Here is an 11,687-nt window from a genome sequence, read left to right on the forward strand (position 1 = left end):
GGAGGGGCGGAGAGAGGTCAGCGTGGAAGGGGTGCCCTTTTGGCAGCAGTGCCCACGTGGGCAGCGTTCCCAGGGCCACACCCACACGGGGCCCCGAGTCTGGCGCGGTGGCCAGCAGACACCTCTTAGGAACGACGCCCCGGCTTCCCCCCTGGCAGGGCGCCTCCCCCGCCGCCCCCTGGGGAGCGGCAGGGAGTCCCAGGCTTCCCCTGACTTCAGGTCTGCAGGATCCCGCGTGGCAGCTCTGCCGGGATGTGGTGGCTGCTTCCTGGCCAGTTTGGGTGGGAAGTGAGGACACATCCCAGCGCTAATTGAAGCTGAAGGGGAAGCTGGGAATCTAGGTCGGCAGAGTGTAATTACCCAAGTTGGACCCAGGCCAGGACGCCATCACACGCCTGCCTCTAATGAGGGACAGGCTGGCTCCCTTCCTGCCAGCTACCCAGTCTCCGGCTGCCTGCTTGCTTCTGTGCCGCGGACTTGCCTCCTGGCAGCGGGGATGCTGAGTGCCCTAAGGCCGTGTGGGGCTGTAATCTGCCCCTAGGAGCGTCTTCTCCTTGATAGCACAAGTTTCTTTTAAGGTTTTGGATTTTTCTGCCTGGCCTGGACCTGGGAAACATGAAGAGGCTCTGCCGCCCTCTCTGTTCGGAGCCCTTCCTGAGGCCTGAACTCAGCAGCTCCGAGGGACCTGGGCTCTCTGACAGCCACCCCGTCCCTAGCCTGCTTCTCAAGGATCGGGGAGGCTATGACCACGGCTTCTCTGTCTTTCTGGGAGGACCCTGAAGACCCCTCCAGCTGCTGCCTGCTGGCTACAGGCACTGAGAAGGAGGCAGCCAACCCTGGCATTCCATCACTCAGAAGAGGCCAGGCCTGGCCCTGCCCAGGCAGACGGAGGCATCCCCGGATGCCTGGCTCTCTGTCACTGTGCCTTCAAAATTCTGCACTAGTGTACCGAAAAGAAGACCCAGTCGCTCGTGCTTGACAGATGAAGAGGAACCAAGGGCGGGATGGCAAAGAGCATCCAGGCAGGGGCAAGGGGGCAGCTCAGGTCTGAAAAATCAGTGTGGGGGGGAGGGGCAGAGCACTGCAGCTTGAAGCCCCGGGCCTCCACCTGATTATGCCGGCAGCAGCTTTCAGTGGGCTGAATTCCTTTTGCCCTGCTCAGGGCCACCATCCCTGGTGACGGCTCAGCTCCTGGGCTGAGTCACTGCATGAAGCAGGACTGGGTGGATGGGACCTGAGGGATGTCCACCCACGGAGCAGGGCAAGCACACCATTCCACCAGGCACTGGACGCGGGGCAGGGATGGCGAGGGCTATCTGTGTACCACCGAGCACTGGGCGGGCCTGAAGGCTCCAAAGGGCTCTTCTCCCTGCCTAGCTCTGGAAAAGGGGAGAGGCTCAAACCAGTGTCAGAGCCCCCTGGACCTGGGCAGCTCCCGAGTGAACGGAGAATAGCAGCCGGCTCTGCCCTCACAGGTCACCTGGCAGGCCCCCGGCCCCCGGCATGGCGGTCTGTTGTCTAAGGTACTCGGCTGTTAGCGGTGTGGGGTGGCCCTGCCCTTGACTCTGCTGGCCACAGCAAAGGGTCCAGTCGGGATGACAGACACGGGCAAGAAGGCATGTGTGAGTTACCTGCAGCGTCCTGAACTAGGGGGGCTTCGCTTTTTACTGGAGTTGGAGTGGCTGTGATGGGCGGGAAGCTGGGCGGGCTGCTGACGGGGCGGGCCAGGCCCCGGCTGGCTCCGAGTGTGGCACTGAGCAGAGAGTATGACAGACAGGACGGAGAGAAGAGGCATGGGAGGGAGGGGAGGGCTGGCCGGAGCACAGCCGGTGGGAAGGATGGAGTCAGGGTGGGCGGTGCAGCCCCGAGAGCAGCCTCATCACCAGCCACAGCAGGAGGAGGAAGAGGAGGAGGAGGAGGAACCGGACAGCCTGGAGAGGGTGGAGAGAAGCAGAAAAACAAAACAAAACAGAGAACAAACAAAAAGAACCCAAATGAGAAACCCAATGGCTACAGCAAGTGCAGTATGGAAATATGTGGAGAGATGAGCAGAGAAATATGACAGAGAAGAGGGGGAGGAAGGGCCAGAGGAGACAGGCTGGTAGATGCAGTGTGGGCAGAGGTCATGGAGGGCACCAGGTGTCCAGGGAGGGCCTTGGTGAGGACAGGGCCGGGAGGCGGGAGCCTCTTGGGGCCCTGGGTTCTGGATGGAGGCTGGGACTAAGGCCAGTAGGAGGGCTGGCACAGGGGCTAGGCTGTTTTCTCAGGGGCTTATGGGACAAGCCCTGGTCCCTCTCTGGGGAAACTGAAGTGACCTGGAGGGATGACAGGAGGGAGGTGGGCAGAATGGCAGGAGGGGCTTCAATGACCGATGTCACACGGGCCACCTGGCTGTCAACCTTCTGTCCCATGAAAGCCTCACAGGGCCGGGCCTGGGCCCCTCACCTGCTGCGGTACTCTCATTGCCCACGGGGGTGCTGGAGCAGCTGCGGTCCATGGTGGATGACTCGGAGGACGCGGCACCAGGGCTGCAGCCGGTGTAATCCACGCCCTCGTCCGTCTCGGCATCCATCAGGCTTGGGGGACCCTGAAAGGAAGGAGAGGGGCCCTGAGGAAGTGGCCCGCGGGCTCCTTGGGCAGCGCGGGCAGCTCGGCCTGCGCCTGGTGGACCGCCTGGCCGTGCTCTCACCTGGGATGGGGGCACGCGGTCGAAGTTCTTGCCCAGCATCCTCCGCATGTGCTTCCGGGCATGCGAGGTCATCTGGTGCTTGAGGAGGAAGGAGAACTGGCAGCCTTCCCGGATGCAGTGGAAGTGGCTGTTGACCTGGTTGTACTTGCAGCCTGCGGGTGTGAGCACGCCGGCGTGAGCCTCCCCGGGCAGCGCGTGCCGTGGCTCATGGGCAGATGGCGTTGGGGGAAATGTCCTTTCGCTGAGGACACACCTGCGGCCAGCTCATCCCGGGAAGCTCAGGCCTGCCTGGCTGTCTAACCCTGGCCTCCCCTCTGACCTGCCTGGGGGCATGTGGCACCATTTACTGAGAAACCACAGCTTCGGGGCAGAGGGCCTTCCGGGCCCTCTCCGCAAGCCGCGCTGTTTCAGAGCTGGTCAGCTGGCCTCCACCCCCAGTCCTTCTTTGCTCTAGGCTGAGAACAAATAGAGCACGCAGGACCGAAATGGCATCAGCTAAGGGCAGGCGAGGGCCTGCCCGTTGCCATGGTACTGGGCTGGCCAGGTGTCTTATGTCATCTCCCAGCTTTGTTTGGCCCCAGCTACTACCCAAACCACCAAAAGTTGAGTAAATAAGGGCAACTCCAGAATCCCCTGACAGCTGTAAGCCGAGCTGCTACAGCAGGGACCAGGTGTGGACACCTGTCGCTCGGTTACGGCCCTCCTCGGGCCACGGAGCCTTCCTGAGTAACACTTGAAGGAAAGGTTTGTGTTCTCTCTTTTCTGGCAGTTAGCTTGGAGTGCTTCAGCCCTCACCCACGGAGGGGTCAGAATGCAGCTGGCAGCAGCCCGCATGGACTCCCTCAAGGCCCTGCCGCCATGACCGCGGGACAAGGAGTGGCCCAGCCTGCAGGCACTGTCTGTCTGCCTGCCGCTCCCCACCGTCCAGCTTCTGCTCTATTCCTAGGGGATTCCTGCTCACATCTGCAGGTCCACAGAGGTTTGCCCTTTCTTGAGCCCTCTGCCTGCAGGCCTGGGGCTCCTCCCTACAGGGGCCCCCAGTGCCTTGACCTGGAGAGGCACCAGGAGACACCTGCCGCTGAGCTCAGAAACCCGGGTGGCCTCTGTCTCCTGCTCAGTGTACTTTAGCAGAGCCCCTAATGTACTTGACTGCAGGCTTCTGGCACTCAGTTTACCTGCAAGCATATGCTAAAGGCCTAAGAAAGTAAATAAATAACTGAGCTGGATGAACAAATGAGCAGCCTCAGCTCCTTTTGGAAAAAGTCCTCAAAATGAAAGAGCTCACGGGATGGCTAGGTCTTATTTGTTCACTCACTGTGAAAAGTAAATCAAGAGCAGCCGAGCCCTGGGTGGCAGGGATGCAGCTGCAGTGGAGCTCTCGAAGCCAGGGTGCGGCCCCAGGGTGTTGTCCTGGGGCGGGATCAATGCTTAGGGCCACCCTTACCGTCTTCCTGGGATGTCTGGGCAGGAGGACCTGCTCAACATCAGAATGCTTTACAACCTGACCGACCACACCCGGAGAATGACATCTGCCACATCTTTCACACATCATGGGGCTAGGGGTGGCAGGAATGAGCTCCTGGAAAGGTGGCCCAGGACCCCAGAGGTCAGAGCCGCCGTGCAGCCTACCGGAAGTCCCTGCCCACCCCTGGCCTCGGGTACCTAGCCTTCCGCACTCCTCGCGCTTCGTGAAGTACTTGAACCCGTTGGCTGCCCGCCGTTCGGCTTTCTCATGCTTCTTTATATGCCACGGAAGCTTGGTCGTGATGTTGGTGACAAAGTAGCAGCCCGTCCGCAGGCAGTGGTAGTGCCCGCGCATCCGGAACTCACAGTGCTGCAGGGAGGCAAGGGGTATGTGTGTCAGGACAGGCAGTGACATCCGTGGGCTGCTGTCTCCGGGCTGTGGAATCTTTGCGACTGCGTTCTTCCATGCGCTGAGTTAGAACACAGTTGCGTAAAGCAGTATGTCCGCTTTGTCACTTCATTAAGTCATCCGACCTGGTAATCCTGGCTCTTTGCTAATGCCACACCCAGAGCAGACATCACTAATCTATTTTCAAGTTTGTCCCTGCATGACCAGACCTAGGCAGACATCACTAATCTACCTCAGTCCTCTTCTCTGTATGCCCAAACCTAGTTAGACATCACTAATTCCATCACAGGAGTCTTTTTCTGCATACTCAGACTGCTCACGCAGCCTACCAATCTCGGGACTAGGCCTTTGAAGTGAACCTGCTCTGTCTTTTTCTGCCTAGGCATGGACTAGTCAATTTCTTTATCCATCGTGCCTATTTTAAAATTCTAGGCCTCTGGGGAAAGGGGCATATAGCTATTTCCAGGATGGGTAAGGATGATCAAGCACACAGTGGCTGGGATAGCATTTAGTCTCCACTGGCATTTAGTTAGGCCTGAAATGATAGCCCTCACCAACTGAGCATCGGGCTGGACCCTGCCCAAGGGCCTCTAGGGGCTCTGGGGACAGACAGTGAGTGTCCTTTCCAGTGGCTGGTGCAGGCCAACTTAAAAATGGTGTGAAAAGCGAGTCTCTGCCAGGAGGAGCTCGCCCTGGGCCTTGGGCCTCCCCCGCCCCGCCTCACTGACCTGGTTGGGACAGAGACACTGCAGAGAGTAGTAGGCAAACTGGTCTCGCACGTTCACCAGGCTGTTACTGGGGTTGATGTGGTCCAAGCAGTGGGACTCAGCCTTGCCCGAGGTCTTGCAGACGTACTTGCAGTTCCCAAAGAGACAGTGGAAGTGGAACTTGCTGGCATATTTGCAGTCCGTGGCCAGGCATGGATCGCTGGAAGGAAACCACAGCCCAGAAGGTCATTGGCATCCCAAGCCCTCCCACGAATGTCCTCACTTGGCTTGTGTTAGGGTTCCCTTCTCAGTCACCAGGGGTGTAGTCAAGGGGAATGCAGGGGGCCGCCCTCCCGCTCATCGCGAAGACTCAGCTAGAGACTACAGATCCCAGCATGCATCCCTGTCTCCTTTTGGAAACTCTTGCCTGGTACATGGGGATTGCCATATGCAGGGTGCTCAGAGCAGTGCATGCTGGGACATGTAGTTTCCAAGGCCACACCTCAGGATTAGAGAGATAAGATGACTGCAATAACTTCTTGGGCATAAAAATAATGGATAGCGCTGCCAGTCCTGGCTGGGTGCCAGCAAGGGCTTGGCTGGCAAGACATGGCACTGCGTGGATGTGGCTGACTGACAGACTGCAGACGGGTGGGCAGCCCTACCAGGAAGTGCCACTACTGCGGGGTGTGAGCAAGTGGTGACATGCGCCTGGTGTCAGTTCCTGCTAGGGCTCACAGCTGCTGGGACATCGCAGGGTCAACTGGGGCCTGCCGTGCCCACCTACCAGAGAGCATAGGAGCCTGGGGAGTGACAGGGGCCAGCGGGGGTGCTGATGTGTGGGGAAGAGCTGGGCCGCCCACTAGTGTCTATGAGGGTTGAGTGCCAGGGAGCTGCAGCCATGGCTGGGAGCCTCCAGGCTACAGAGGGCTGTGGAGAGATGTGGTCTCCAGAGACTGGACCCACGTGGGCACTCTCGCCAGGTTCGGGAAGCTAAGGAGGCTACCGTGTCAGGGAAGGGACGGGAGTCTGGGAAACAGGAGAGGACAAGAGAGCACTGTACCCTTCCATGCCATGGGCCCAGCCCCAGGTGCTCAGAGAGGGAGGACAGCTGTTTTCAGGTGGTATAAATAATGCAATTTATTACTTTTTATTGAGAACAGGAAGCCACACACTTTATGATACAAAGTCACCGTTCTCGCCGCAAGAAACCACCACCATGAAGTGAAGAAGGTCCCTTCCACCCCTGACCACTGTGTGGGCCTTGAGGGGCCTAGGCCCTGCTCCCACCCTCGACTTCCATGCCCTATTGACTCAGCCTGGGTATGCACCACAGAGCTGGCCAGCAAGGTGGACCAGAGGGAACATACCCTTTTTGTAAGACCAGGAAGTTTCCTGAGGAACCACCATACCCAGCTCACCCCAGCCAGTCCTTGCAGGATCCCCATGGACCACTGGGGCTAAGGCCACTAGCATGCTCATCCCCCACCCACTGGCTGCTTGGTAAAAATGTACAGCCGGAAGGCTGAGTCCCAGCGGCTGGGGACAGCCAGGGTAACTGCAGGGTGAGGGGCAGCCTCCTTGCTGCCCTGGCCACACCCACTCCCAAGCCACAGGGACAGGTGCCGGCTCCCGGAGGGACTCACTTGTCCTGGAACTGGAGGAACCCGGGTTTGACCTGAGGCTTGGCGCTCTCTAGAGATGTCGTCGCCAGGGGCGAAGTGGGCAGGTGAGGCACTGACGAGGGAATCTGAGGCATCTGGGGTATGGTGGAAGCCAGCTGCTTCCAGGCGAGCAGGGTGGGAGTGGAGGGCACGGAGACTGGGCTGGGAGTGGGCCCCTCCAAAGAAGGCCCAGGGACCATGGTGCCAGGAGGTGCCGGTGGGGACGAGGGTGCCAAGGGAGGTTTGGTCTCGGCAGCAGAGGCTGGGAAGGAAGCCTCCATGGTTCCCTTTGCTGCTCCTCCCTCCGTCCGGAAGTGGAAGCTATGAGAGGCAGAGGAGGGCGTCTCAGGACATCAATCGAGAGGACCCACTGCCAGGACAGCCCTTCCCTGTCTGCGCACACTTGGTACCTCATGTGACCTATCACAGCTCAGGAGCCTAGTGTTCCTACCTCATTCCCAGCATGCACTCTGGAGGTCTCCCACGACCCTACCTGGGCAGAGGGACTTGAGAAAAAACTGTCGGTCCCACTATCGTTTTGAACCTGGGCTAGACCCTAACTCCATCTAATTCCACGTACTGCTGACTTGTGCCCTGAGCTCCTCAATACACCTGGGCTGTGTGTGAGAGGGTAGGCCTGTCTCCTCAGGTCCCTCCCTTCAAGGGGGTGCTCTGGGCTTCACAGGGAGGAGGGCTTCAAGTGTTTGGTAGGCTCTGGTGCAGCAGATGGAGAGGAAAGCCTGCTGAGGAACCTAGAAAAGTTCTGAGTGCTGTTACATGCAGCGCAGTTGTCACTGCGTTTTTAACTCTATGGAAATCACAAAGTTACTGCAATTCACTAGGTCAAAGACAGGCGTAACATGGTGCTAGAGAGGCCCACATCCAGGATGCCTCTCCTGGGTCCAAACTAAGTCATTCCGGCTGGGCTTTGGCCTTTCTCAGCACTCTTCAGGGGGCTATGCAGGGTAGCTGGCCCCAGTAGGTCTGGCGGGGAGCAGCTGGTGGTCCACACTGAGGGAAGCCTGCTCCCTCCTGGGGTAGCACCTATGAGGAACTCAGTGCGTGGCCTGCTGATGACTGCAGTGGGATATTTCTTGGAGAGGGCTAGAGGCCTTGCTCGACCTCCGTCCCCCACCAGGCCCAGGGCCCAGCACAGATGGGGCTGTTTTAAGGGTCACCCCCACCGCCCCCCTCCCAGAGACCCTCACTCACTTTGCATGCTTGATGGCCCCGTCCAGGGTGCTGAAAAGCGCACCGCACTCCTCCACCACACAGTGGAAATGGGCCTTGTGGAGGAAGTCACACTGGGCATCACAGAAGTCCTTGGTACCAAACCTAGTCAGAGGAGCTCACCAGTTAGAGGGTCTCGGTCAGAGGTGGGACCCTGGCCACCAGGGTGGGCGAGAGCACAGTCCTCTGTTCCCCCTCGCCGCCCTCTGGCAGAGGCCTCACCTGCGCAGATAGACCTTCCAGGGCTCTGACAGCTTCTCTTGGACTAGCGCCTTCACAGCCTTCCCCAGGAAAGGCGAGGACTCCCCGGCGGGGCTCCCCTCCGCTTCCGTCTTGACGTTCAGCAGGTTTCCGAGGCTGGGGTTGCCCTGAGACATCTGTGAGGACAGAGGCGAGCTTGGAGCTGGGGCCTCAGCGTGGACAACGCCTGAGCCCTGTGGGGCTGGAAGCAGGGGACACACAGACGCCTTTGGCCGTGGCTAGAGAGGAGGCCCATCTGAAAGCCTGCAGCTCTGGTTCCTGGAGGCAGGGCCTCAGGTAACGGGGCTAGCCTGCTGCTGCAGCCATCATCACTCACACTGAGGTAGGTGGCTGCTCAGGATGCACACTGCGGCCCACCTTTCCCTAGACTTGGCTGTTCCCTGGTTATTCTCCTGCCAGGAGGTATTAAAAAGAAATGCAGGAGAAGGGATGGTGTGGGGGGGCGGACCCCTATGGATTTCTTGAGAATAAAAGCCATCCAAAGGAGGATGAGACAGCCCTATAGGGTAAGATCAAACATGTCCACTGCTGCTGATGGGGGAGGAAGCCAGTGGGCTCCTGGGGAAGGAACGGGGCAGCGACCGGAGGAGGGCAAAGGACAGCCAGAGAGCAACCAGGAGAGGGCGGCCAGCAGGGCCTCTCCACTGATGCTGCCCAGCTGGAACCCACCCACCACATGAGGTCCAGCCCAGACCCAGCGCCCTCTTCAACCCAGTCGCTTGTGTACAGTAACCAAATTAATCTTGCTGCAGTCAAATTTATCATGTGAAGGGGAAAATATATTTGAGATGATGTATAATTTACAAAGACCCTGCATTATTTAAAATAAATGTTCTGGAGCGACCTCTCCGGAAGGCGTCTGAGACCATTACTCAAGCCGAAAAGTGGAAATTGATGCTTTGCTCCCAATTTAGCCTCCCCTCCCCCACCCCTTTTTAAACAAACAAAAATATATAAAATAAATAAATAACATTAATAACTGAGGGCCAGAGAAGTTAGAGGGTTCTGGAAAAGCTTTTGGAGCCTTCTATCCGAAGGGGAAAAAAGGTGTCAGTGGCTGAAATATATTTCTTCAGCCAGTTCATTAAATTAATTTGTAAGCAGTGGCTCTGAAATTATATTCGATGAAAAATGGCCTCAAAATTTAAATGGTACAAACTCATCTTATTAGAGGGAAAACATTAAAAAACAAACACATCCCCCCAGCCCCCCAGCACAGCTTTAATTTCTCTGGGTGGGGGAATGGGAGGCGTGTGATGGATGATTCTTACCTTATTCATAAGCGAGGATAAAAGAGATGAATTTGCCGGGACTGCGTGGCCATTTGATTCATTACTAGAACACACAAACCAAGGGCTTCAACTCAGACATCCAAGGGGCCAGGCCCAGAGGCCCTTCCCTCCCAGCCAGTCAGCCTAGCGCCTGAGACTTCCATTCTGCTGCATCTGCTCAGTGCCAGAGTGAACCCTGGACGGGAGGGCGAGCTCAGCTAGGTCCCCGGGCCAACTGAGAGCTGCGGGCCCAGGCCACCTCTCTGGGGCCCAGGCCAGCTCCTGCAGGCGCTTCCCCGGCCTTGCCTCACCTGGGCTCCTTCACAGTCAGGTCTAGACTGCGGTCTTGGGAGGCCTCGTGGGGGCCTGGGGTGCCAGCACTGTCAGGCTCCTGCTTCGCCTGGGCCTGGGGGAACTTGGTGGGGGTGGGCTGCTGCCCACTTCCTGCAGGGGAGGGGGGAAGATGGGATCAGAGGGGCTCAGGTTTCACATCAGCACAAACTCTAGTGCCCCCACTCCTCCAAACCCAAAGGAAGGGCAGTGGGCCGCATAGGCGGGGCCCCCAGGAGGACTGGCTGCTGGTCAGCGATTCTTCCCGATGACGAGATCACTTGCGACGTGTACCCCTGTGTGGCAATTCTTCAAGTGATAATTATTGCAAAATTATGTCAAAGTTGTCCTGGCTTAGGGCCTCCTGGAGGAGGAGAGCGGGAGGCTGGGGAGGGGGCCTGGGCGGGGACAGGGGCCCTTCATTTCCTCTACCAACTGTCACAGTCGATTTGTGGGGCTGCCGCTTAAGCTTTTATTAAAGACTCTGTTAATGCTGAGGGAAAGTGGCAGATCTGGACTGGGAGCGGCCCCTCCGCAGTCCCTGCCCACTGTTACCGAGGCGACAGCCCTGTCTGCACTGAGCATGCCTGAGGAGGGCATCTGCTGTGTCAGGGCTATCCAGGCTGACGGCCAATCAGGGTGGTTCAATCTATGTGACCTCGTCTGTCTGTCAAGCTGTCCAGGGCAGAGACTGTGGCCCGCCCGGTTCGAGGGGAGCTCTGTGGAAGAGGCCACAGGAGGCTGACGGGGTAGGGGCAAAGGAAGTTGCTGACAGGATGGCATCCAGTGAGCCTTGCTCCCCACAATCCCCAAGTGACTGAAATATTAATTTGCCCCAAGGCACTACAACTTACAGAGAGCTGCTCCACAGACGCAAGTGACATTTTATTAAAAATAAAAGGGAAACAGCTCCCCTCCCCTTTACCTGACCTTTCTTTTGGGGGTAGGATGAGGGGGAGAGATTTTTCCAGGGAAAAGAAATGACCTGAGAGTCTGGTAGCCTGAAGACTCTGGTGGCTCTACCTGCAGGAGCCGGGCTGGAGGAGTGTAGACTCCTCCCACGCCTGGAGTGGAAGACAGGGCTTCCGGACTGGGCACGACCCTCGGGGAACGGAGAGAACAGTCCTCGGGAGTCCGCACTATAGTAGCTCCGGAAGTCACTTATCCTACTGTGGGCTCCAGAGGAAAAGCCCAGCTCCCTTCGCCAACTAAGATCCTCAAGAGGTGGGATGAGAGCCCACAGGGGTCTGCACCCTCAGCCTTGGCTGTGTCTGAAAGGGTTTTGGATGGGAGCTGAGCAGGAAGCCTGGGCAGCCAGGCTGCTGAGGCTATGCCTGGGCGCAGATCTCCCTCCCTGCCCCACCAGCTCTACAGGGGAGGGCCTTTCTCTCTGTCCTCATCATGCAGCTCAGCAAACAGCCAGCCAGGTACTCTGGGTAAGCACCAGTGGTTGTTGAATGACTAAACAAAAGGAGCCATAGCCCAGGTGTGAGCTGAACTCTTTCCAGGAATCCAAATAGCACTGATTACCCTCTGAGGAATAGGGGTAGGGAAAACAGGAAAAGCAAGCAAGCAAACAAACAAACAAACAAACAAACAAACAAACACCTTAAAAAAAAAAGGAAGAAGAACAGAGAAAGAGAGAGGGAGACAAGGGGAGAA

At 58.0% G+C, this 11,687-nt stretch overlaps 1 protein-coding gene across 3 annotated transcripts in view; it reads right to left on the reverse strand.

Annotated features, from left to right (window-relative positions):
• The window catches only part of Casz1 (castor zinc finger 1), a 146,791-nt gene that overhangs the window by 3,315 nt on the left and 131,789 nt on the right, over positions 1–11,687 (reverse strand). For 2 of the 3 annotated variants that reach the window (XM_021636204.2, XM_021636201.2), the window contains 9 exons: positions 10,007–10,139; positions 9,696–9,759; positions 8,386–8,540; positions 8,146–8,268; positions 6,916–7,254; positions 5,291–5,489; positions 4,352–4,523; positions 2,690–2,841; positions 2,446–2,587 (listed from right to left, as the gene is read on the reverse strand). In XM_021636204.2, coding sequence (XP_021491879.1) covers positions 2,446–2,587; positions 2,690–2,841; positions 4,352–4,523; positions 5,291–5,489; positions 6,916–7,254; positions 8,146–8,268; positions 8,386–8,540; positions 9,696–9,759; positions 10,007–10,139 — 1,479 coding nt within the window. Of the gene's footprint in view, positions 1–15; positions 1,932–2,445; positions 2,588–2,689; positions 2,842–4,351; positions 4,524–5,290; positions 5,490–6,915; positions 7,255–8,145; positions 8,269–8,385; positions 8,541–9,695; positions 9,760–10,006; positions 10,140–11,687 lie in introns of those variants that run through there. The other variant, XM_060379069.1, reaches the window with a different exon arrangement.

This window comes from Meriones unguiculatus, chromosome 3 (assembly GCF_030254825.1).
Source record: "Meriones unguiculatus strain TT.TT164.6M chromosome 3, Bangor_MerUng_6.1, whole genome shotgun sequence".
Taxonomy (NCBI): Eukaryota; Metazoa; Chordata; class Mammalia; order Rodentia; family Muridae; genus Meriones; species Meriones unguiculatus.